We start from the raw sequence: 27,819 nt of genomic DNA on the forward strand, positions 1-27,819 counted from the left end.
TCAAACAACACATTACAAAAATAATTAACATTATCTTTATTAACCAGTGTAAACCAACAAATAATATTTACAAACAGCACGTTATATTTTGTCCTATAAGTCTAGTAGTAACGTGTATGGGTTCTCGAGATAGTTTTTCAGATAGTTTGAGAAGCGCGCCATTGTGACTCCGTCGATTACCCTGTGGTCCGCCGAGAAACTCACTGTGAGTATATGAGCCTTCTTTACATTGCCTTCCGAGTCAAATCTTGGCAGTACCTGCACACATAAAATATACCTTATTAATACTCTAACAATAGTTTTAAAACATACTATACTGTGCTATATGTTTTCTAAGGCAGTCGTTCCTTGGGTTGTTATTTAAAAAAAATCTTTGATCCATTCGGCAACGAATTAAAAACAGCTTTGTTTATTGCTAATATCAAGGTAATTGGACCATATCGTAGTTTCTTACCTGAATCTTTCCTAAGGCACTGATGGCCACTTGTGGAGGCAGGATCACAGGCTTAGTGTAAGTTCCTCCAATCTGAAGTGTAAAAAAATATTATATTATAGTAACATTGAATGAGGCTGCTGATACTTACATATATGTCTATTCTTTTGTTAGTATCTTCATGACAGTGTTTTAGTACTTACAATGCCTATGTTTGATATGGTGAATGTTCCACCAGTTAAGTCACTAAGACCCAGTTGTCCTTTAGAGCCTTTCTCTTGTATGGTGTTCAGTTCACTGGCGATTTCAAGTATGGTTTTGTTTTGTACGTTCTGTAAACAAAGAAAGGCTTAGTTTAAATCAGGGGTTCCCAACATTATTTTAGTCCATGACCACTTTTATAATATTCTTGTTAGCAGGGACCACTATGTCAGTATATTAAAAATGAAATCTAAATCATCCTGAAAATTTTAAATTTCAAAATAATTCGCGGACCATATTTTGCCTTCCGCGGACCACTGGTTGGGAATCACTGGTTTAATTAAAATAAATCATATAATTTTATATCTTCGTAAAAATTGTAAAGTGGAAATTACCTTTATGACCGGTACAATCAGACCATTCGGTGTGTCCATGGCTACACCGATGTTGTGACTAGCTTTGTACGTGAGGTGTTCACAAGTGCTGTCCAGACTGCTGTTGATGACAGGAACTTGTTCGAGACCAAGCGACGCAGCCTTGATTATAATAGGCATATAAGAGAACTTAATTCCTCGCTCCTGAGCTATCTTTTTCAATGCTTCGCGTGTTTCAACTAGTTTCGTAACATCGTATTCGTCGCTGTATCCGAAATGAGGGATTTTCTGTAAAAATAAGTGTAGGTTACTACGTGTTCTATATCATAAACTTCGGTAGGAACTAGGTGCACAAGAAATACAATCTTACCATTGCTTCAGTCATGGATTTCACCATAGCTTTAGTAAAACCGCTCACAGGTACAACTCTATCCTCCAACAGTACTTCTACCTTGGCTTGAGCTTGAGTTATGGGAATCTCTACAGCTCGAACAGTTGTCGCGTCAGGAACTTTATTAGATTCATCTGCATTGATGTTCAAATGAGAGAGCATGTCTTCTTTGAGGATTCTTCCATTTCTTCCCGTAGCCTTTACGGAGCTTAAGTCCACCTGAAAAGTACAGTTTTGATCAGGATTAAAGGTCAGGTCATTAATGCTTAACATAATATAGGAATGTTTGTTACTGCTACACGCAAAAACCACATATACGATTCTGTTGAAAGTTTATGGATTTACGTCTGTACTTTTTATATTGCAAATTTTTTCGCGCAAACGAATCTAGTTAATAATATAGATAGACACATAATAAAAAAACTTACATTAAATTGTGCAGCAATTCTTCGAACTGAAGGCGTTGTCAGAACTTTAACTTTTTGGCTCTTGTCTGCTACTGGTGTAGCAATGCTTGCAGGTTTCTCTGCTTCTGCTTCGGGAGAAACTCCTGAAAAACAAACACAAAGTTTTTAAAGAAAACATTAGCTTCTCTTTATTTTTCTCGCCGTTAGTTACATTCCATGGCTATGATATCTAATGGATATTGCGAAAAAAAATGAATTCAAAGTGGATTAACTTTACCTATGATTAGCAAATTCCTCAAAATAGCATATCTGATTCGTAACGGTGATAAACATTCTCATTTATCTAATAATACTTCTAAAACCAAATGTATTGTAGCCACCAACCATCAGAAACATAAAAATTACTATGATAGTACAATAAGATAACTTTATTTTAACTAAGTATGTAATATTTCACTATCTTCATACTAATAGGTACTACTTATTTATAAATCAAATATTGTATCAACCGCATTGTATCTTTTGGCGATTGAAAAGAGAGGCCATGATTTTCTTGCTAGCTCTTCTCAGAAGGCTCTACCCCCTTTTCGAGCTAGTGGTAGATTCAGTAATTGTCAATATTTTCCCTAAATAAATTAATAAATGATTTGCTTTTGATTTTATAAATTAATAAGAAGCATTTACCTCCATCGCCATCCACATCGATGTCAACAAGTGGTTGTCCGACAAACGCGGTGTGATCGACCTCGTGGTACAGCTTGGTAACCACGCCGTCATATCGGCTTGTGATCGTGACGGCCGCCTTGTCACTCTGCACCTCGCAGATATTGTCGAACTGTTGCACCTTGTCGCCCACTTTGACAAACCTGAAAATATTCAACATGGAAATTCAGTAAATCGCTCTACCTTTATAAAAAAACACCAAATAGACTGTCCAGTATCACTTATCACCTATCACATACTATACATACATACATCACTTATCACAAAGTATAAAACAAAGTCGCTTCCCTCGTCTGTCCCCATGTCTGTATGTATGTATGTAGATATGCTTAAGCCGCCTTACGCACTAGCGGTTAACCGCGGGAGCGGCTAGCCGCGCGGTTATAGTTTAATATACAACCGCCTGTGAACCGCAACATAACCGCCAACAATTTTGTCAGGCAGTTGCAACCGCGCGGCTAGCCGCTCCCGCGGTTAACCGCTAGTGCGTAAGGGGGCTTAATCTTTTAAATATGCAACGGATTTTGATGCAAGTTTCTTTTTGAAGATTGGGTGATTCACAATTTTTTATACATGATTGGTTTCAACAGTGATTTTTATTTGTAAAATCACTGTTTAAATCGAGTGAAGCCGGGGCGGGCCGCTAGTTTATAATAAGATTTAATTCATTTATCGGAAAAGTGTGAGACAGTTTTTTACACTATTAAATATGACCTTTTGAATGTACCTACGGTAATATTTCACCAATTTGCTTGACCATGTATTTGCTTTGTGATTAAAAATCTCTTTCATGCAATTAAACCAGAAGCTAATTCTAAATTGACGAGCATTTATCATCCTTTTATCTCCCAGTTGTTTGCCTTAACTTTATTAATCAAACTTGTTGCATTGATTTCAGATAAAAGCGAAAGTAAGTAAATATTACGTCATAGTTACTAACCTATTGTGACTCTACCCACATCGTAATCGCGTTTGTTTTGCTCGGGTAATTATTACATCATATGAGTATATTTCACTTATTATTATTGATGATAATGTGAGCCCGACTATCTTAAGAGATAACGCTAGTGTAAGCAAACAATTTTATAATAACTAACACCGACAATCTAAGATGTTTTGTCATAATGTGTATATTCTCAACAAAAAGAAAAAGAAATTAAGAGCGATATCTCAAAACTCGTTGCGACTACTTTTAGGACCAAAACTAAACCTGACTATAGAATCTGCAGGAACAAAAAAGCACGTTCAACTTTCAAAAAGGATCACCTTGGCTCACACAAAAATTCTCTATGCAGGTAACAAATTAGATTATTACACTTTTAAGCACACTTGAAACTCTTAAAAGTGATTTAACTTTACGAAGGAAACAACTACTCATCTAGGAGGTGTGTCCGTAATCTGAGTGTTATGTAGGTTTTTTACCCTTGAAGTATATAAGTATATGTTATTAGCCGCGTACTGACCGAGCAGGACAATATCTAGGTCCCTTTTCTTTTAGATCGAAATGAGCGGGACCGAGATGCTGCCGAGGCTGCTCGGTCAGTCAGCACGCGGCTATTAACTTACCATTCTTTAACAACTACTTCTCGTATGCCTTCGCCGATGTCAGAGAGTTTGAAAGCGACTATTTTGTTGACTATTTGTGTTGTGTGAAACTTTCTGCGTCGAAGGTGTATGTCCGATATACTTCTCTTGGCAACAGTCTTTGTTGGACATTGTGATCGATGCCTCTCCTGAAATTCAGTATAACGAGATATGTTATTCTTTATGTTTTTTTTCCTTAAAAGATTCGATGAGTATAGGTCTTGATAATTGTTAAATTGAAACTATTACTAGCTTTCCGGTGCCGAAATTGCGGTTATGGCGGCATTGCTTTCATTTGTATGAAATTTATGTTTCATTTGTATGTACATTATTTTGTTGAGAGTTAGACCTTAAAGTGCCTTGGCTTCATTTTGGTTCTTACGTAAGTAATGTACCCAATGCAATAGAGTGGTCATTATTTTTAAATTCATAAGCCGCTTAACTTTTACTGCCGATTCTTATAGGAATATGAGACTCATGTAAATAATAACTTGTTATGTATGCAATATTACTGTTTAATCGTCGTATATTGTAATGACGTTAGAAAATTTTCTTTGTTGTTTTCTGAAGTATACCTATGAATAATTAAATAATGCTTACTTACAATATCAAGTAGGTCAAATAAATAAATCACTTTCTATCTGACTTAGCACAAAAAATCCATCAGACTTTATTCGGATATACATACATTATCACGTAATTTCATATCGAGTAAATCAATTTCGCATGACATAAATTAAATCCTTGAGTTTGAAGATAATCGTTTTATAATGTTCCCTGTATCGCATCTTAGATAGTACTATCTTGTTACTATACATACAAAATCACGTTGTGATTTTTATACATCACTGATTAATTTAAGCACGCCTAACTCCCCACATCAGCTGATAATTTTATTTATATTCTGCACACGATTTGAAAACATTCTGACGTGTACATTACAAGTATTAATATATTTCTTGAAATATTCACAAAATATTAAAGAGGGCGTTATTTTTTTTATGTACTTATACGTACGTATTAAACAAGTAGCTACGTACAGTTGCCTCATTAAAACGTGTAGGTATATAATACTTTTCACCGCAAATGTGATTCATTAACATAACTGACCATTCATTTGTACACGTATAATATGTAAAGTATTGTATTTATCATGCTGTAACCTTTTGAATTGTGAGAAGATAACCTATTTAATTTTGTACAGCTGCCTGTTTCTGGCAATCACACAAACTTTTTTTAATCTGCTATCTACTTATCTGTTAAGATTTTCGAAAACATTTACTTATTTAATAGAGAAACAAGTTGCATTGTTAACGACCTTATTGTTGCAAATAATGTCGGCAGGATTGTTTTCGTACCATATGTGAGGGAATGACCTTAACCTTGACCACACAAAACGAAATAAGATAACATTCGGTATTTCAACATATCGACCACTAAAATAGTATCATAATCACTTACAGTTTGCATCAACACACAAACAGTGCGACAAGCATTGACATTCTTCAAGTTCACTATACACTTTCGCATTAAAAACGACATTGTAACGTATATTAAACTATGAGAGTATGAGTTAATAAACAAGTTTCGGCGGCGCAAGACAGTCGCGGACCGGCGCTCCTTGCCTCGGCTTAACAAATACTACTGAATGTTATCAAGTCATTATCAGCGGGGCGGGCCACCGCGTGCATTGATTATCATTTTAAACAACATTTACATAGTCGAATATGTAGCGGGCGCGACGTCACGCGTTGTGACTAAACTCAATGTTCAACTGTTTGACATAAAGAAATACTGTTGGCATCAAAATGAGTGTAGCTTGATGTTAACGTCCCCACTACTTTTACATCCTCGATACCGGTATTGCAAACCAGTGGCCATACGGTTTCTTGCAACATTGTACCTATACAGAATTCGTTTGCACAAAATTATGTGCCTTTCCAATTTTTCCTGTGTCACGGTGATCCAAATTGTAATTATGCATATTGGAAATAATATTACCTAGGTATGCCAAATTGCAAGTGGTCGACAATTCCAAATCTATTATTAGGTATTATAAACATCAAACAATTAAATGTGCTTTAATTCTTCTTTCTGTTAACTGTAGTTTATACCTGATCGAACAATATCCCGGAATTAAATGATATATTTGAATATGATACGGAATTTGGGAACTAATTTTTTAACCCGTCTGATAGATTTTTAACCAACACAAATTCTCTTCGTATGATTACTAAAAGATAGGTGTACGTTCTTGTGGTTTAATAACTGAAATAAAACTATTTAATAAGCAATTGTTTTATTAAAGACATAATAAACATGTTAATAAAGTGAATAAATACAATAATATAATCAATAACTGTAATGTCATGTATGACGAGACGCTGGAGGCAACCCATATTGAGAATAACATCAGATTGCGAGTACATGATATTTCAACCGACGACTCCTATACTAATTAGCTAACGTGTATCACAGAGGCGCTCTGCCAAGTCTCTGCTACTGATCATTGTTTTAGTTGACAGCATATTATACATATATACGTACTATGTAACGACACACACATAGTTAAAATAGCATTACGTTCACATATTACCACTAAACTATTGCTTTCATTCGCTGCACTATTATATTAAAACAAATTCGCTAAAACAATGTCTGTGCATACCGACTCGCGCCTTTCACAAATCTATGAATATGCCGATATTTAATTTATCACATCATAACTGCCTACTTGTATCTAAGTATACTGAAGAATATACAATGTTATATTTTAATGTACTTACAATTGATTGTGTATAAAATAAGAGTCCTGTAGTGACGTTGGAAGAAATACATTTGGTGTTTCAAGTGTTTATAGACAGTCGACATATTATACGCTTGGAAGATCTATTTATAGCTTTGTACATGAGTGCTTAAGTAACACGTAAAGTATAATTAATTTACGATGAAGAACATAACATTATACTTACAGATATAGATATTTGTGATTTGTACACAGTGGATAAGTGATATTTCCTCTAATAGTTTCAGGCAATGTACTGTGCCTGTCTGTAAAACAGTAGTTAAATGCCATAAGCGATAATAATACAGAAGTTGCTCCCTTTTTTGTACAAATAGCTTTGACAATAAAGTACTTTATAAATCATCCTATTGATGCTTACAAATAAATACAATAAAGCGATTACATTGCATCATAGTATAGCAGGGCCTTGCTTATATTTAGAGCTGCTAATATATTTTTACTAAACATACAAACTTATATTTGATATTCTTAGTGGAAGTAGTATGTAACACAGTATAGTCGGTCATAATAGACAGAACAGGAAGATTCTTTCAAACATTGGAAGACTTAGTTTTAAGAACCGTTTCTGAAATGCATAAATAAGTAAAGGATCAGCAGGTTCCAGGAAGAAAAGATAGACTAGGCAGATAGTGGAAGAGGAGCTGACACTACTGGGACCTTCTCTCTTGTCCGTTTTATTTCTCGTGGTAATATCTGCTCGCTTGTTGTTCAAAGTCGTCCTACACATGTTGCACTCAATCCTTATTAGTAACTTATACCGAGACACAAAATACTCAATTTCAAAAAGCATTTGATTATGAAATACACAATGTATGTCAATTTATAATTTAATGTAATGATTTATACCTTATCAATTTATAATTTCAAGTCTAGTTGTTATTTAGTTATCAAAATTTCACTAGCCTTTTATAATGTTATTTTATTACACCATAAGAGCAAGGCCAACATTTTTGTAAATTAGCAAAAAACGTGAACGTAGAGAACGGTGCGACATTGCAGTCTCACACCGATGAGAACGTTCGCTTTTAAAATAGCCCTCCTTATGAATGGATAACTCTTACAATATCACACTATTCTCTGGTCGTGTTTTGCTACTAGTTAATTCATTAACAAAGCGTTTTACGGTTACGATGAAGGTGATGAAGTTGACTGAATACTTAATTACTTGAAGTCTGTTTGTAAAATCTACTGCATTTAAATAAAATTCAGCCCACCGATAACATTTCACTACACCATTAGAGAGATAACTAACGAGACGAGACAAGACGAAGAACGATATGTATTCGTGTGAGACACCGTACAATCAGGATGTTTACTATTGTTGTTTGTAATGTTATTAAATGTCCAATTCTTAATTTGGACGAGATTTTGTTCCAAAATAGAGTATTTACATGTTGCTGAAGAAGCACAAGAAACTATGAGTTGAACGGTTATAAAGTAAAAGCCGAATTTAATAAAATCATAAAGATTCTCTTTATTGAGATTTGACCTTTCTCCTATTTTTACGTATTCTTAGACTACCAAAAAGTTATCACATATACAGTAGTTTTTAGTAGTTAAAGGTGCTTTTATCCTCGTTGTACGGTCTCTTATAGTTACGTATTATAGTCGAAATGATTTTCCGACCAATTTGAGTACAGTAAACAAGTACGAACTACATGCTCATCTAGTCTGACACCGTGCACGTATAGTAATGAAGCAACAACATCAACTAAACATCAATGTGAATAATTATGTATCTAAAGAACGATTTGCACATCACGCAGCCGTCGCAATAATATGATCAGATTCACAGCAACAATTGTACCAAAGTTAACTGCACTATATGGTCTGCTAAACGTACGTCTCTTCGAGAAAATTAAGTTGTTATACACATACGTTTGCAAACACGGCGGGTGATGTTCAAATCTTCATTTTTTCAGATGTCTGTATGACACTGTATCAAGGTAGAGTTAACATTATGAATCCATTTGACACTTATATTATATGAGTACATACATTTACTAAAAGCTGAGCTCTTAGCATTTACATGAAGTCGAATATTTTAATTTTGTTTGTGAGATATTCCAAATGTGCACTTTGAACATTAGAACATTCTTATAGTAAGTTTATTATCTATAAATTCCATTTTGTGTACTTAAAATAGAAGTATAAAGGAGCGCTCTACACGGAAAATAGGTACAAAAAAATACTTTTTGTTTGTAAAATATACATAATATTGCTACATTTATAGATTTTAAAGAAAAACAGTATAAAGCTCAATAAAACAATGTTGAACTTCATTAAGTTTACCAAAAATAGTTCTACTGTATTGACTTTAGAGAATTTGACAGATTTGTATAAAATGTCTTCTTGCGGCACGCTTTCAACGATGTCGAAAAATACTTTTAATATCATATTTATGCAGTCGTGAAAGAAAAAATCTTGATGAATCGAAAATTGAAATTTCATTTATGTTTCGTAAGTTTATAACATTTACTTATTACCAACTTCATATTATTATGATCTTGCATATACACGCCGGCAATTTACTGAAATGAACATCGTTTTGAAAATTAGTAAGTGACATGTCTAACAAAGTATTAAACTAAACTTTTGTGAAACAAGCAAGAACTATTTGATTTGTAGTAGCAGGTTTGTCAAAACCGCAAGGTTTTGGTATTAAGCTTTACGCTTGGATTTTCGTTGTAGCGTAGTGTAAGCGTCTTCTATAGACTAACGATGTGTTATAAGGATACGGAATTATATTTGATCAATCAGGTACCTAACTCATGTTTAACCTATATACTTAAAACAAATATATCTTTGACAACGTTCTTACTTACTTCACTAAAATAAATAATAATTACACAGGTATCTGTCAAAATAAGTGTTGCAAATGGCTCTGAGATTATACTAGTTTAATAATTGTTCGTGTTATTAATCGACATCGTTGCAAACATAAAACTTTTCGACGGCGTTTTACATTTTACAAGAAAAAGAGTTATAGTTCGTTGTAATTAGATGCAGTAATAATATTTACTATCACATGTCAACGCGCTCATCGATATTAAGGTTTTCTATGTAAGGAAAATACAAACCTGGTACAAGCAAAATCACGGTAAAAACATAGATTTACATTCTAACTTAATAGCGATTCTTGAAAATGTCAAGCTTATAGATGTGATTAGAGGTAACACATAAATCTATTAGTCTTCGTGTATCGTACATAATTTAGTTTAGTAGAGCAGTAATAAAAGTGGTAGACATTGTGGATACAAACAGGGGAAGGAGCAGCTCTAACCCTCGGTATAATTTGTGATAAGTTTAAGCAGTGTTGACGACACGCTACGATTATTACATTATAATGCTGTGCTAGATGGTATCACTGGAACTTCCCCTGTCTGTATTTCACTACTAAGTAGGCACATATTAAGTTATTGACATTTTCTTCGGTGAAACAAAGTTAGCGACGCTAAAGTAGCATGATTTACATTGGTATGTCACAAAGGAGCTGAAAATAGCAAATTTTGCTGAATAATACTTAATATAAATTCGCGTAGTAACTTTAATATATTATCACGAATTTAACACATCTTAACACTAATAAACAATTAATTAATTTAACATTAAAATACTTTTAGAATTCCACATATGAATTATCAATTGCTAAAAAATTAGGTATAATTACAATTCCATTAATCTATCAGTGTTTTTCGTTTGGAACTAATACGCTCAGTTTGTATCACTTGGTATCATAAAAAAATCACTTTATCATAGTGTTCCTTGGGGTACTTGAGCGTTTTGTTAATGTACATTGTAGCACACCGTTGATACATCGACACTAGACTACATTCTCATACAATATTTATAATATAATATCGTCACTCATAAAAATTAACATACGCCACTTACACTATGTATTACACTTTTCATATCAGTGCCTTATAACGTAGGCTCATTCATAGTCACACCATACGAGTCTCACTTCGAGCGAACGAGAAACCGTTATACGTAAGTAAGAAAATAAATATTAATTATTTTATAACAGGAAGCTCTTCTTGTGAATGAACCGAAATTAACAATGGAAACTGTGTTTAATCTTTCGCATATCACTTAGTTTATATACGTCAAAGAGTTTTTATGTTACAGCACTCGATTGCTAGGGCACTGGGTTATCGACAACACTATGAACGTTGAAGGTTTCGTTAAAAGTCTGTGGTGTGCGGCGAGTCCGTTCGCTCATTTCGCGGTCAGGGTGATCTAAGGGTCGGAGAGGTGGTGGTCGGTGAAAAGGCTTGGGGTGATACGAGCGGCACCAGCTCGGGCTGGAGCCGCGGCCCGCGTCACACGGCCGGCTCGGGCGACACCGTCATCTCCGCGAACTTCACCTCTCGCCCTCGCCTGAACGACGTGGTGCGCCGCGGCGGACTCCGGCGCCGAGCGGCCGCCGGCGGTTGCAAGCTCGCGGACGAGGCCTGCGCTAACAACCGCGGCGGTGGTTGCACCGACCGCCCGAACGGTGATTGCCGAAGGAACTGCCGGGCTACCACTGGTTGCCAGTACGACGTACCTAGAAAGTATTTAGTAAATGGGTTAGGTAACTATGAGCACGTTCCTATTATTTAACTTTATTTTAATATTATATGCGATATTATTTAATGGTTATGTATTCAGTTTGTCAAATATGTAATGATTACTCTTAGCGGTAGAGGAGCGCGCGCGCCACGCCACACTGCGCAGTCTGCCGCGTGCTCCTTCATGCACGGCGTCGACGCTGGCCGAGCGCGTCAGGTGTGAGGGAGCACCCTCACTGTCAGCTCCCATGCCTGCGCCCAGCCCCTCACTCACTGAGTATAGTTTGTGGGTAATGTCTTTACCTGAAACGATCATCGAATCACGTGTTTTTTAAGCTTTACCAGATAATAATATGTCCTTTAAAAAATGAATGATACTTTCAAAAGTAGGAATGTTTGACTAGACTAGCCATCATCGGTAAGACGGGAAAGGAAGATTATACTCTATAAGCTTTCAACGTTGTTAATTGTTAACCTAATAAATTACCTATTTATTAGGGCTTTGATTGACTTTTATTGAACGACGAAATGACGAAAATATCATAAGTTAACATGCACGTTTATGTACACAAAGAAAGATTAAATTACTCGATTTTTCGTAGAGTGACTTTGCTTCTAGCATAGGGTGTGTTGGAAGGAAATTAGGGACACAAATTGGTAGTAAATTGCTATGCATTCATTCCTTAATTCGTTGAATAAACAATAGCCCCTGGTACCACTAAAATTTCCTTTATACTAAGCCTTATGAAAGCGTTAGCATAAAGAGAGGGAGGAATTTGTACGATATAATGGGAGGCTTTTACTGAACGTGTATTTTGTAGGAAATATGCATTCATGGAGTTATATTATTAAGTGATATTTTATAGATGATGTTTTGGTGTATTTTTATTTATATAGTGAAATGTCTGTATTTTTGTGTGTCCTAGTTCCTCTCGTTTATATTTGTTCAAAAGAACCGGTACCTATCGATTACCTGGTTAGTGGCTATGCAGTTTAAAAAAGTGCTTTGAGTCACGAAAACTTCGAAGTTACACGCATATAATCTGAAGTTGATTTTTATTAGAAAGTTTGTACATATACATGCTACGCATAATCGTGGTAGCTAAATATCTATACGTCATCTCATTTAAGCTTAATAATTCACGTAAGAAATTAACCCCCGGTTTCTGAGATACATTAAGCGGTAGTTTATCTATTCAATAGTGTCAAAACTCATACAAAAAAACGCTATTGAAAAGATAAACTACAGTTAAATTTACTCAGAAACCGGGGGTAAGTTAAGTAAAGAGTAAGGTTGCAACAAAAACACGAAGGAGGACTGACCTATAAGGCAGTCGAGGACGACCTTGAGTGCAGGGCGGTGACGCAACACGCGCTCCAGACGCATGCGCGGCCAGCATACGCACGTGCACACCTCCTCCGCGATCACGCTCACCTGGGAACATTGTTGCTATCATCTGACCTCATTCACCTAACACCTTCATAGAAAACAGTTAACTATCTTATGTGATTTCAATTAACTTCTTCATAAACACATAGTATGTTGTGTTGATGTGTAAGAAACAGGATATGTAAAACGTTAGTTATATATCTACATTCCAAGCCGTTAGGAAATATGATTTTTTAGACTACACTTTAACGTTCCATTAACTTGTTGCTATATAAAAAAATGTAAATTGAAAATTATTACATACACTTTAATCATCGTCGTGGCACAAAACTAGCAAAGGCTAACAATCTACATAATATGAGAAGGTTGAGAGTTAATATGATAAACGTTAACGCCGCAGAAGTGCGGTGCTTCAGTAAATTAGACTGCTCTCACTTCCCTTAAACTGAATAAAAAAACGTGGCTGTAATTGATCGCAGATGACAGGCTTTTGTGAAATATTAGCGCCAGCTTACCTTCACAGAGCGTGCCAACATTGAAACAAAGATACATTTCAAAATCAAAATTATAAAAAGTACGGCTTAAAGCAGTAGTTAATAAAATACTCGGTTAAACTTTTTTGTCATTATTTCTCTTTTATGACATTAGCTTACTTTGTAACATGGGTAGTTTATTTTCATATAAGGAAAACGTTCACTTATCGTGTTATGAAAGTAAACTTGTAGAAAGATTTATATGCAAACTTTATAATCCAGTTGAAGTTGAACGATTGCTGAAAAAAGACGACATGTTGTAACCATACGTAACAAAATGATGACATGGCACTTACTTTATCACGCGACCTATTCACGCTCTACCGGAATTTCCTCCACATGTTGCGAAGAATAGAGTGAGCGAGGACTTATTTACTTATGAATATACCTAGCTAATGTGCTACGTGGAGGAAGAAAGCTTTAAAATTGTCGTTTGGAAGACGTAGATACATTCTATACAACATTTAATTGTCACTTCAAGTCTTCTATACAAATACGAGTCATTAACCCCAGTGCTCTGATCTTTGTAAGAATATTTTCCGTTTAATGTAGTTTGAGGCTTAAGAAAAGATGTAGGGTAAATGAGACGTTCATTAACGCCGGGCACCTGAAGTCGCCGGCCGCCCTCGGGCGACATCTTCGCACTTCCCCTCGTATAAAGAGATAATACGTGAAAAAAGTAATTTTATCTCTTTCACGTATTACCTTGTTACAAACCTTATTTATGTTTTTATTATCTTATAGATATAATAATGTATTGTTAAAATCAAAAGGTGTAAGCGCGGTCAAGATAGTAACTGAAAAGCGGATTGGCAGTTGCAAAAGAAAGCCGATGGTTCACATGTGATTTTATTTCTTTACATAGTACCTACTTATTTAAGTTAAAATTATAACTTTATTAAGAAGGAAGAAAATGTATAGCTCTTTATTGGTTTTCAATGCAATTCTTGGTGACTAAGAAAATTAGAAGATTTGTTTTCTGTATCGTTTGGCAACCTCCTTTCATACGAATTGCAAAACGTCAATTTGTCTTAGTTTTATCATGTCTTAGTAGCCACTTTAATAAATTCCCAGTCATTAGGATAATGCGTTATTCCGTAGCGTTCCTGAATTATTTAGTGTAATTGTGCGCAGAATTACAATGAGTTGTACTCCGACGATACCAACAAAGATGTCAACGATATGTGTTCTCGTTTTTCATGGATGAACTTTATATTTCCATGTTTATTCTTAGTATAATTATCTACCGATAGCATTTTAGAACTTTTAAGAAGAATAAGTACATGTTGTAGCTTTGGTTTCATTCATTTCGGAATAAGTGATTTTAGTTTATACTACTGTTATTGTATTGTTATTTGCTCTAAATTCTTACTTATAATTGTTTTTAATTGACACTGGCAAGAATTTTAATTAAATTAAGTACATTTTATATCTCCTTATTGGTAAGGATAGGTAGAAACTGCATAATGCTACTAGCTACGATATCCACACAATATAGCCGACGTAAACGTAGTTATTATTTCTTTGCTTATTCTCTACTTATATCTTTACATCTAAAAAATAATTTTCACCTATCACATATAATCTTGCTGCATAAGGATTCTTGAATTGAAATGTGTAAGATAATACAATAAATTGTTGTATACGTTACCTGGAAGACATCGTCTGATTGTTCGCGATTGGCCTCCCATTCAGGCGAATCGACGAATTGATACGGCTGTATGAAGTGGAGATGCGTTTCATCACAGCTCACTCGCATTCTGTCATAAAACAAACGTTAATTACATATGCCATTTTAGAAAATCTCTGACTAGTTACGAGGATTCACTAATAATTTTGCGCCAAGCCTTTACGAACAGAAATTACACACTAATTGTGACTATTACAACACTTAACACATTTATGCCCGGTTTGTATTATTATTATAGTTAATTATGCTGCAGTTATTTTGAACATAAAATACACGCCTGAATTTAATTGAAAATTTTACGGCAACGGCGTTATTATATGCAACCGCATTTTACAAATACGGTCTCTTTATTGTAAGTACCTGTATATGTATACTCCGACAACATTCCGTTTTATTTTGGCTTTCGTGCATACCTTTAAAATGGCTTGCTGGGGAATTGAAATCATTAGCTTATGGACTATCATACATTACTGGAAGTGGCCCAACCCAAACTCGTGCTGTGTAGCTTTAATATATCGACACGTCTATGTACATAAAAAAATGGAGTTAACTGTCTAGATAAAATGTTTTTCATAGCCACAGCAAGAGAGTTTCAATTGGAACTTAGATTTTATGAGTTTGGTTTCAAACCCAAAAATGTTTAGTAAGATTAGGTAATAAGTCTAATTAAAAATGTATATCAACGTTTCATTTTGCCACGTCGTCGTTAGTTCACCGTTTGGCAAAGTTTATAAAGGAATCTAAAAATACTTCCTAGACAATTAAAAGAATAGACAATAAAAAAAATGCAGTCTAAAGCTGAGAGTCAGTTAGTCAGAGAATAGTAAATGATGTTTCTTTTCAGTACGAGTTCAAGACACAAGTTCCAACAATGCCAACATTGATAAAACAAGAAGCAATATTTTTCTACGAGTGAAACAAAAGGAACATGTGTATTGTGTAGGTATCTTATTTTACATCGTGAGGGTCGTCTCTCGTCTTTGAATTGTTTATTTTGTAGCCCTGTACCCTCGATATTTTATCGTCATAGATTTTTTGGGGACATTCATTCAGTATTCAATTTATTCTGTAACAGATGACGCACCTCTAATAGACGGAAGGTTCAGTTAATTATACATTCTGACCTCCCTAAAATTATTTCAGAAAACCGGTAATCGTAAAAAGAAATATCGTAAGATAATAGGTAGTTACTATTAAAAAAAGTAAATTTTTATACATACTTCCCCTTTAAGAGTATAGAGAGTCTCTCGTCGGCCGGCGTAACTTCTTCAACCGCGTACGCCTCGCCCGGATCCAGTCGCACTATCCGCGCTTCGCGTGTCAGTTCTTGGAAGTGCTTCTTGTTGACTTTTAGTGGCTTAAATAGCTTCAAGTACAGTTCTGTGAGCTCGAGTGATAGCGCTGGCGGGAGAAACCTGTGACAATGTTTTTACTACAGGAACAGACGTCTTTTGTTACTCGCTTTACAACCGACAAAGAAACTCATGAATGCACGAGTGGTCACCGTTCAACCTAAAACCTGAGAGCTTTGAGCAACTCGCACTAATACTGTTGTAAGAGACATGTCCTTTGTTACATTTGTATGTATCTACATATGTAAGTAGGTAAGTTCGTAGAGAGCACTTAATGAGAGTTCAATAATGTACGCTCGTCGGCTGACGTAACGATGATGACGTGTGTAATTATTTCTCTTGATAGCCTTTATGGACTGCTATGGAGTAGATTAGTCAAGTTAAGACATTAGGACATCTCGACCTTATTTCTTAGTCAAGTTTATCGATACCAGTCGTTATTAAGTTATCTACATAAGTATAATTTAATGCCATAAAATTATTGACTACGCTTACATCAGTCGGCAGGCCATTTTTTTGACGCGCTGCATATTTTATAGATACATTTTATGTTAAATTCGTAAACGACTCTACTTTTTTGTGATTTTCCTATTAGGTCGTGGAAAAAGTCTTTTCGCATTACAGTATGTATGAACTTGTAATAAAATATTTTCTCTACACAAGAAAGCTCCATATTTGGATACCTCACGAGCTCTCCAAAAAAAACCTAATGAACCGTGTACTCATTTGTGATTCTTGAAGACAAGGAGATATTATTACGAGTTCATAAATACTATAATGCGAAAAGACTTTTTTTACCGACCTAATATAATATAGGCAACGAACGTTGCACTGACAGTGAAGTATACCTTATAATTAAAAACACGGTATGTATAGAGTTGACGAGCACCAGGGCGAGGCTCCAGGCCAGCACGTCGGGCGCACACACCTCGGCGCCGGCCCACAGCCCCATGAGCACGGCGCCGGCCGCGGCCAGAGCGCGCAGCACCAAGATGCTCTGCTTAAAACTTTTCGGCGCTAGAAACGCGATAGCGAAGCATAAGTTCGCCGCCTGTTAGCAAAAAGACTTACGTCAGAAACAGTAAAAACAATCAATTAATCATTAAATTTGTAAATGAATATTGATGAAGTTTTATCAAAGACATAATTACAAACATACTTGTAAAAATTACACGAAATATAAATACAAACATTTTCATACCTCATTTCGAACTAATACTTTTGTCCAGATATAAATACACGTATCAATATTGCGGTATTGAGATAGATTAGACTCTGTTATATGCTACGCAAAGGTGCTACGGGGATGCTACGATTACTACGCAATCGGACCGGAGATTGTTAAGAAATGTATTTAAACATTGTAGTATAGGTACACAAAAAATCAGTTGCTGCTTAATCGATTACGATGTCAAAATTCAATTCATTTTTGATATGATATTTTTATAATTTCGTAGCAGGTTCTACGAGTAAGCGCGTAGCTAACAAAATAAAGGCAAAAAACCTGCTGCCAAATCCATTACTTAGTACCTAGATGAGTCTAATTACTTCTTGTAAGTTATCTGTCCAAAGATAATGATAATGAAATAGTGGATACAGATTAAAAAGTTATTAGTGAAACTGAACAGTTATAAACAGTAGTTAAATGAACGAATTTAAACATTACATACTTAAAAAAGAAATCTTAATTTCAAAAATGATAATTACTTGAAAAAGATCTTGTTGCGCGTTGGTCCACTTGGCACAAAACCAATGATTGTTATGTTCGTCGGTAGAGCTCGCATTGAGCAGCTCGTAGTCGGTGTCGAAGGTAGCGTTGAGCCGCGAGGCGTTGTAGAGGAGCGTGGCGTTGAGCCAGGGCGCGGCGGACGCCGGCGCGGGCGCAGCGGGCGCCATGATGCCGTTGCGCGCGCGGCCCGCGCCCCCCCGCGCGCCCCCGCCACCGCCGTCCGAGCGGGGCTCGCGCTCGCTGCTCTCCGCGCGCCTCTCACCGGACGACGACACGAGACGATTCAGTTGGGCTCTCGCTTTCAATATTACCACCTCCATCACCACACACTGCTGCCCACTTCGAGCTCGAGCCCACCCTAGCTAAAACAATAGTAAATATTTCACTTATTCATGAAATAACATCATATAACTAGTTTGGATTTAACCCTAAATGAGTTAGGGAACAACATTTTTATCGCTACAGAAGCATGAAAATGGACAAATATTCGACTAGTGTGTAAAAGCTCTAAAGACAAATTACCACCAATTATCTACAGCACGTCTCAAGAAACACCAAATGATCTTAGAGCACGCGAGGTGCTCCATGGCCAATAAATAGAAACAATATAAATGCCACTAAAGTTCCACCTCTATAGACTCACTTAAAGAAAATGATGAAATAAATCATTTCTATCAATAAGTTTATCCTAGAATATTTTATATAGGGATAAGTTACAGAAGTAGTTGTATGCTTCGAACAAGTGACCTTAATATTGCGTAAGTAATAATTGTATACGTTAAGTACCAGTTTAATCATTGATACAACTTTAAAACGACGTAATTCTTTCTTCTTCTTTCCTATATTATGTGCCTATATAGATTTGGCCCATTGACCTGTTTCTGGTCTACGTTTATACGAATCCAACTGCGTTTTTATTTTACTTCGCTTCTAGAAAATATATGTGAGTAAAGGAAAGTATTTTATTCAGGCTGAGAACGTAAGTGACTACGTATATTGGCGTAGGGATCCGTAGACACCACACGACGCGTAGCTTGTTGCTACGCACTGCACGATTCTGACGATATTAGTTTTTCTTCATTCTTAAAGTTTTCTTACACGTTTTATCTTTTGATGTGTTCAATTTCTGTAGTTTTAGAACCCGTATGTGTAGTAAGTGAAACTAAGATTTTTTTCTCATAAATTGCAATTTTTGTAGCGCTTAATGTTACAGTGGTAATGGACTTGTTTGAGGACAATGTCCGCAAATCTAAATGGAAAATATCCTTTGTTAACAATGCTACAAAACTTGGCCGCTAACAAAACAACAACGCTCGTTTATTTGTAAAGGAGTATGGGGCTGTATGCAGCGGCTCGGTAGGCGTGTAATCCGGGACATTTCCGTACATACTAAGTCATACGCTGACGCAGTTGCGGCCAGGCAGCGGTGCCGTAGCGGCGCGGTTGCGGTGCGGTGCCCGCGCGGAGGAAATGGCCGGCCAGCGAATAAGTTGCACTCGTGGCCTCGCGAGACTGGCTATCGCCACATCAACACATTTGCATTAAATTGCATTACTTACAGAATTAACAGACCAACCGATCCATTACAGAGATACTTTTGATAAAACTTACAATTTAAGTTTTATGGTTCTCTTTAATTTAACATGACATGTAAGAAAAAGAAACGTAGCATTTAGAAATGAGTTCAAAGAATAATAAAACTGAAAGTTTGCAAGGCTTTTTACAAACATAGTAATTTGGAGTAGTGTCGTAAAACACATAAACGTCCATTTCAAATGTGACATAAGAGTATCTAATAAAATATTTAAATGTACTCCTCATCTATTTTATCCATGTGAGACGGAGGAAGAATACTAATCTGGTTTAATATTTCTTATGTAGACAGAGATGGTAGATCTGAATGATTTCGATCTGCGAGTAATGTATGTAAAGTGCTTTGAGTTTTATTCGTATACTAGAGACGACAATTCGCCAACTTACTAACTACCCAGTGAAATCGTCGGAGTGCGTAATTCTAAAAATGTTAAAATATTCTTTTATATGTACAACTCGATGAGCTTAGCAATTAGACTTTACAGTTATTTCAAAACATTTCAATGATAAAAGTCATGAACTTACTAGACTAGATCTCCACTTCTTAAACTCGTTGAAAAAATTAATGAATTAAAACACATCCTTATTTTATAATGTGCGTCAGCCATGGAGCGATTAAGTAATAAACCTTTCAAACGCGGCGATCAAAATATACACTAATGATAAAATACGTCACCACATGTTCATAGTTACAGATATTGCTCAAATTATGATGTCAGTTATCACCAGTTGTCACGTTATACGCGGAAAATGAACGTCAGATATGAAATGAATTATGAGAATGTCATCAACTAACTTTTTTGTTTTGCACAGTTTCACTTGTATTTTGATCTGTAGTAATAATGACTATTACTTACCACAACAAAAGACAGCAACAAAATATTCGAAAAATAAAATTTCCTAGAGAAATACCCAGCTTTAATAGTTTCCATTTTGTTTCTACAATTGTGATGTATGCACTTATGTTCTTTCTAATCTGCCTCCCTGTTTCTCCAGTGGCATCGGAAGATATTATTACAGGAAACATTGCTTCTCCGTTAAGGACGGAAACTGCATAAGTCCTATTTGTTTATAGTTCCCTTTCTTTCTCTCACGTTGTTGAAGGAATGTGGAATTGCATTTACAACTATCAATCCACCGTCACCGAAAAAAATCTGAGATTCATGTTTGTTTATTGAGTCAATTAAATCCGATGTACGTCGTTTATTAATCATATTAAATTATTTGTCAGCATTTTCCGCGTGTATAATACTGGAATGTGTAATGAAAAGTAAGTAGCTACAGAGGTACACGTGTACGTTCTAATTAGTTTTAGGCACGGACTTATCTCTAAGATAATTAATTAGTACACGCATAGTATAATCTTAAATAACGACCTGTTGTCTCCTCTAAAAATAGACTGCCTCGTTACTTCCCCTGCGTAAGAGGGTCTAAGGGATTATATTAAAAGTATGGGCTACAACGTCCACCTGTTTACAAATATTGTTGGAAGTAGAATACATTATACAATATCTTACTAGGGAACGGAGAACTATCAAAGCGAGTATGTTTAAATAAAATACAATTTTAAACATTTTATAAATACTGTAAACTAATAATTAACAAAATGTAATATAATAAATAACAAGCAAGATAAAATAAATAGGATGATCGCGTTTAATCCCGATATGCAAATATTATAACGTAACACATACGTTTTAAAGTTTTAAATCAAATCGATGCTTACAAAACGTTCAATATGTAAATCTACAGTATAATAAAAGTAAAACATTATTCAATCTATCATCAACGTATATATATAGCATCACGGTTTGTTCTATGTATTTTTGATATAGCAATAGTCATACTTCTTAGAACAACTACATATTTTTCCATTCATAGCGATAACACAAAAGCATGTCGTTGTTTTATTATCAAGCATATTTCCATTATGAGAACGCTTAGCGTGAGAGTTAATTAAAAGCTGGCCGGCGCCGTAGCAGGTTATTGAAATAGTTGTCTCACTCGGCGTTGGTCAACAATACTGAAAAGTTCCATTCAATCCGAATTGTTGTTTGTACAGTACGTAGGTATGAAATGTATTCAAAATATGTTACACTTACTGTTCGTTTGGACTCTCATTCCCGAGTTACGAAGTGGACAACATGGCATAAAAACATTAAAAAAATGGTGCTTTAGTAGCTTTGCTATTTTATCTGCCGCTTGTCTGACAGTTAAGTTCAGAGTCTGCGCCCTTGCGCCCTTACATTAAAATGCGATTTTATGATGTCCACTTTTATTGCTTAGTGCTAGTAAATTGCATGAATACCATTACTATTCAAAAACGTGTAATTAGTTGACCAAATGACTCATGTTAGTGTTAGCCGAACAAAGTTTATTTGTTATTTATTAACTATATCTGTTAAATATAGACTGTCGTGATTTTGGCATATCACTTACAACGTCATAGTCATATTTATAAATAGTAATAATTAAAAAGATACAAATGCATAAAATCAAAAGCTGTTACGCTGTGATGTTTTTAGCAAAAGTAGACAAATATTGACTAACTTGCCACAGTGTTTAAAAACCAAAGCACCTCTTCTTTGTGTGAATGCAAGCGTCTTAATATTGAACAGAGTGAATAATTGCAATGTAATGTTTTTAGACATTATTATGCTGTCCTTTGAACCCTCCTGAAAATTTGATACAATAAATAATTCCTCGCTAGCTGGAGTTGCGTGCACACACGTTTTAGTCTACGAGGAATATAGTTTCACTCAGATATTCGGTTCCCTCAAGAATTTTCTTGCGAATGATAATTGCCAGTGTCTCTGCCAAATTTTGTTGAACTCGCCAAGGAGTAACAAACAACCAGACACTCAGATCTAAATTGAGATTTACGTTCGAACGCTTGATAAAATTGAAAACTGTAGGTACGGATACGGAATTCCAGGTTTTAAATAATGGCAACCATATCAAATTTTATTTACAAACAATTGCACGCCAAGATAAAATCATTTCTTACCAGCACATTTTAGTTAATTATATAGTATTACAAAATATCGATATAGTTTTTCAAAAATAGCTTTATAAATGCAACAAAACGTAGGTATGTTGAAGCGGGAAGGTAAGTTTCATATCCCCAACAAATTTAATTTGGAGGTCCATGAATTTGGCTGAACACGCGTAATCATTTCGACCACAGGCAGTCAAAATTAATGGAACGGAACCCTCAGTGAACGAATTGAACTCGCAATTTTTTCGAACAAATTGGAAAGTGATATGAATAGAAGAAAATTGAGACAAGTTATAAACATATTTTAGTTGAGAAGCACTGTCTTGTAATTACATTGACATGTCGTTATTACGCCGAGTGAGGAGCATTACATGTAACCACATATAATACAATAGTTTATGCTTCATCCCACGTTATAGGCGGCTAGTCTATGTCGCCGAGGGTAGTTGCTGTGAATAAATTATCTTATCATTACCTACAAGTAGCAACAAAGGACGGATAGATGGAATCTATCTATGTATATTGCATCCAATTGCTATCATCAATTCGCCTGCCAAATGTAGGATTAATGACGGAGGGGGGATTTTGTTGTGGCTGGCGTGTAACGTTGCTTCTGTTTCTTATGGGACTACATGGGCACATCCTTTTTCTAAACGACTTTCGCCATAGACAACTAACTTTTACTTGAGGTGTTTTCGTTTTTACTATTTATTTAGTTATATAGTTGCAATTCCAGTACGTATTTTTTTGTTCAATAACTATAAAAATAATTTCCTAAACATCAAACTCTGAAAGTATGACGTAAAACTCAACTGCGTCACGGTACCAAGTAAGAAAAAGTGTAATAAACAACAGTTACCAAATTATTGTATTAAACAAAAAGAAAGTTAATGAAATGTCATCTATAATAAAGATGCCAGGGAGTAAAAAAGTAGATTCGTGCTCACTTATCCATCAATGTCGACTCCATGATTTGAACTGACATCTTTTAAAATCGATTTGTGTAATGTTTCCGTTTCGCTTTCCATCTCCGAATTTAGTACTTTGGGTAGTAAGACTCTTACAACTAAACAATCGGAAGTTATAGTGCAATTAGTAGAACTAAATAACACTTAGTAGCACTAACTTTAAACCAAACTATAGTGAAACTTGGAACTCTTTTGTCAAATGCCCGAAGGTTTCTGAACTAAAATTACCGTAATGACTGACATGCAGTGGTCTGCAAATGAAATGCTTTTTGTAGAAAAAGTAAAACGGCTAAATATAGTGTTCTTGTCCTGTAAGTTCGACCTTCTATTGTATTTCAGTCATTTTGTTCTTGATTTTTATAACGTTAAATATATTTTAATTCCAATAACACTGGCGGGCGACCCGCTTTGAACAAACTTTATCTTCAAAAACATTTTCTTCGTGCCTTCAATAGCGCCCTTCAAGGATATAATGTGTGTATTAAAAATCTTTCAAGCACCGCGAACCGTGATAAGGTCACCTTGTTGCGAGCTCCGACATATTTTATTAGCTTATTCAACGTGCATGTAGGTTACGATACGGACCAAATAGGGTATTTTTTACGTCTAAGTAAAATGCCTTGTCGTAAAATATAATGCAGTTATATTACACGGGGGCGACACGTTCTCACAAATTTTAAAGCGCCTGATATTATTTATGACACATAAGTGTATTTTTATAACAGGGTAATGGAGACGAGATGTGGTTGAAAAGGCTTCCATGTTGCATTTTCTACACTGCAGGAAAAAAGGATGGTTTTGATATCCTAGACAAACTGTTTTCATTAGTTCTATAGTTGTTAATTAACTGCCCTGTTTGCTGTTTTAATTAATTAATAATAATTTTGCCAAATTAAGCAGTTGTAAATTTATATCTGGTACTGGCTAAAAAATCGTTTATTTGTAGAAAAAAGTTAAGATTGATTTTAAAATGAAACTTTATACCGGATTAAAACAACACAAAGTCGAGAATATTCGTTGAAAAATCTTATAATATTAAAAGACTGAAGGGTCATTCATGTCATGTCTACTACGCTGACTTAAAATTCTATAACTGAATCGGAGATAGTCGATATAAAACTCACTGTATTGCAGAAAATCTATAGACACTCTTTGGCTCCTAATATGCCTATAGATGTATATGTAGCTGTGGTTAAATGACAGACGCTCCTCAGAAAAACTGTAATTCAGACTAAAAGCCGACCTCAATATGCGTGGCAATAATAAAGCAAGAAAGGAGAATCAGGCTTATATGACTGTACATATTTCCATGAAGTAGCATTTATGAAAGCTCACTAAGCCAAATAAACAATTCGTTCATGTGTAGAATAGTTGTTATTCGGTTATTTATAGGCAAGATATTTGTATACATATCGTGTGTGTGAGTGCAGGGGCGGCTGGCACAGGCATCAGGCATGGCGACGTTGTGTCGCGACCGTCTCGCCCGCCTACATCCACCACTATCTTCTTACACACAGAATAACTGCCGACCTACACACCATGTACAAATGCAATTTTATTGCATTCTCTCATATTAATAGCGCTTTGCGCCTCTTGGGAAGACTTCATTGAATTCAGTCACCAAACCTCCGAACTCTCATAAAATTGCAATAATTTTGATAAATGAGGCAATTTGTAGCCGACAAAGTTATTTTGGGTTTACTTTTTTCAATTTTGTGTCGTCTCTTTCATGTCTAAATGATCAAAGATCTAAAAAGCAATATGAAAATCTCGTTGCTTATGACTCATTAAACTGACGCGGAAGTTCTACATCGTATGACATACAGAAATACAGACCTAAATACCCACATGTTGTGTGATATTTGTGGTATCAATATATTTTTGCAACACCACATCAAGTATCGTACCCTGAGCTTCAAGATTGATGACGGTTGCTCGAAGCTTTACCGACTCCAAGATAAGCTGTATTCTCAATATTGCGTGACGACTTACAAGTCACGATTCACAACCCTCCTACGAATATGCTGTAAGAATTTATTGACTTGCAACAATTTATGTATTTTTGTTATAGGAACAAACAAAGATGAACGAAAACCCCTAGACTCGATACATATCAGGCACGAAGTTAAATGCGCTGTGACTGGTCAATCCAGAATTAATTCCTACCATCAATCATGGTTTCATATAAGAAGGTAAGAAAACGTGGACTGATTGTTGTTTATTTACATTTATTGGTTATCCAATCACATCAATAAGTACACGATAGTAGTAACGTTGCCAAGTTTCCTCAAATTACGTGTCTAGCAACGTGTGTACGATCTGTACTTTGAGACGTACTTAGATGTTGTTGTCTTACGATTTGGTCGACAAGACTTACTTGTAGCTCGCTCGTATTATTCTGATTTACATATAGGATTCTCTCTTAAATAAGATAGACCGAAATAAATAATGTACCTGGTTCCTGTTATTTATTACACATATTATGACATAAATGTTACGTGGGTTCGATAGAATACACGCATTATAATAACCTAAATGAGAATAGCTGGGTGACTTAGAATTAGGATGTAGGTGTATAAAGATCAAACTATATAAAAATCAAAGACTAGAGTTACGCCGTCAGATCGTCATCCGTAGCACTTGCTACGAATTTCGTAGCGTTTGTGCTACGGTCAATTTTACTTTGAAAGCTTTTATTTCATCGAATATAGGCTAGGTGCCTTATCGACCCCGGGATCGCAGCGTCTTTAGCCAGCGTGCAACGGCGTGAGATGCGAAGGGCCGCTCACCTGAGCAGCCTAGGACGCGTCCCGTATCTCCGCCCACTTGTGGCGGTGGCGATTTCGGCAGCACGTCTCTCACGGAACGTCCGCATATCGGGCACTCTCATGCCGTACCATCATAAAGCACCACAACACGAGTGAGCGCGGCACGCGAGTCGCATAGTAGGACGCGGGTGCGTGATGTGGCGCACTCGGCGCTCGGCGGCGGACGGAGCGCGGCGCCGCGCGGCACTGTGACTGCCGCTCGCTCTCCACCGCCGAGAGACGGGCGCGGCGGCGGCGCACGCACGCGCGCCCGCCCCGCCGCCCTCGCCCGCTCCAACCCTTACTCCCATCTCGCTACTACCTACTTAGATATTATCAATAAAATTATTGTACGACATGAACTCGTCCGATAGCCGCAGCCTGTCAATTGTTTCGTTTATCGAGCGTGAAAACGAGTGATTTGTAACGAAGCGTCAAAACACGTCTCAAAATCTCTAAAATTATTCTTGCACTTATCTTGATTTGGAGCAAAGCCGTTTATCAGCGAACTTAAAAGAGGTAGTTCTAAAACTATTTACCAGAACTACATCTATCTTTGTTGACGAGTAACGTTTTTATGTGGTTCAGGTCTACACCAACTTAATGTATGGCAGAGTATTGACACAAGTGCCGAGCGTCGGCAACGGTCCAGATTTTTTTCCGAGACTCCCCTTAATAAATCATAGGAAGTAACACTAGACGGTAACGATGGTAAATTTAAATGTTTATATTTGAAAATCAATCACTTCGTCTTTAAGGTAATTATTGCATGAAAAAAAAAACAGTAAGTATAAACTACGAAAACATAACATTGATGGATAGAATTTAAAAATATGCGCCACGGACTAAGTTGTACAAAACAATAGCTGACCATCAATTACCCATATCTTTGCCAGGTCGATGTAACGACGAGAGAGGCTGCATTTTCATATATTTAGCTACCTACTTAAGGTATTTATAACGCATATTGATCATTACCCATTTTTTGTTAACAAAACATAACTCCAGTCATAAGCAGCATACTTATAATATATAATATTTGTTATTGTTTATGAAATTCATTAAATAAACGTATTTATTCAACCCTTGAGATTGAATGTATAAACACGCGACGATTAGCAACTGGCAGCGGTCCAACACGGAGGAGATGCAAGAGCGTGCAGCGACGACAACGACGCAGCCCCCGCCGTCGCCGATACACTAAAACAATCCTCACAATACCACATTACCATCATGACAAATTCCCACACAGTTGCCAAACTCCACATTTACATGTTACAATAT

At 36.0% G+C, this 27,819-nt stretch overlaps 2 protein-coding genes across 3 annotated transcripts; both read right to left on the reverse strand.

Moving 5' to 3' along the window:
• Positions 1 to 12: 12 nt before the first annotated feature.
• On the reverse strand, positions 13 to 5,902 carry Dbct (Dihydrolipoamide branched chain transacylase E2). The gene is made up of 9 exons (XM_076114398.1): positions 5,575 to 5,902; positions 4,096 to 4,262; positions 2,491 to 2,672; positions 1,828 to 1,949; positions 1,379 to 1,618; positions 1,030 to 1,296; positions 637 to 765; positions 455 to 526; positions 13 to 258 (listed from the first exon to the last, which is right to left on the reverse strand). The coding sequence occupies exons 1-9, from the start codon at positions 5,653 to 5,655 to the stop codon at positions 94 to 96; spliced, it is 1,425 nt and encodes a 474-aa protein (XP_075970513.1). The 5' UTR covers positions 5,656 to 5,902; the 3' UTR covers positions 13 to 93.
• Positions 5,903 to 6,395: 493 nt separating this feature from the next.
• On the reverse strand, positions 6,396 to 26,729 carry LOC142972941 (popeye domain-containing protein 1-like). 2 transcript variants are annotated; one of them, XM_076114401.1, is made up of 8 exons: positions 26,518 to 26,729; positions 18,148 to 18,527; positions 17,289 to 17,491; positions 16,309 to 16,503; positions 15,050 to 15,158; positions 12,799 to 12,910; positions 11,599 to 11,778; positions 6,396 to 11,471 (listed from the first exon to the last, which is right to left on the reverse strand). In XM_076114401.1, exons 2-8 carry the CDS (start codon positions 18,487 to 18,489, stop codon positions 11,245 to 11,247), a joined length of 1,368 nt encoding a protein of 455 aa, XP_075970516.1. In that variant the 5' UTR covers positions 18,490 to 18,527; positions 26,518 to 26,729; the 3' UTR covers positions 6,396 to 11,244. The 2 variants fall into 2 exon arrangements, with proteins under 2 accessions (XP_075970516.1, XP_075970515.1); XM_076114400.1 differs by having other exon boundaries at positions 18,148 to 18,531.
• Between the last annotated feature and the right edge of the window lie 1,090 nt (positions 26,730 to 27,819).

The sequence above is a fragment of the Anticarsia gemmatalis genome, chromosome 5 (assembly GCF_050436995.1).
Source record: "Anticarsia gemmatalis isolate Benzon Research Colony breed Stoneville strain chromosome 5, ilAntGemm2 primary, whole genome shotgun sequence".
NCBI classification, from domain to species: domain Eukaryota; kingdom Metazoa; phylum Arthropoda; class Insecta; order Lepidoptera; family Erebidae; genus Anticarsia; species Anticarsia gemmatalis.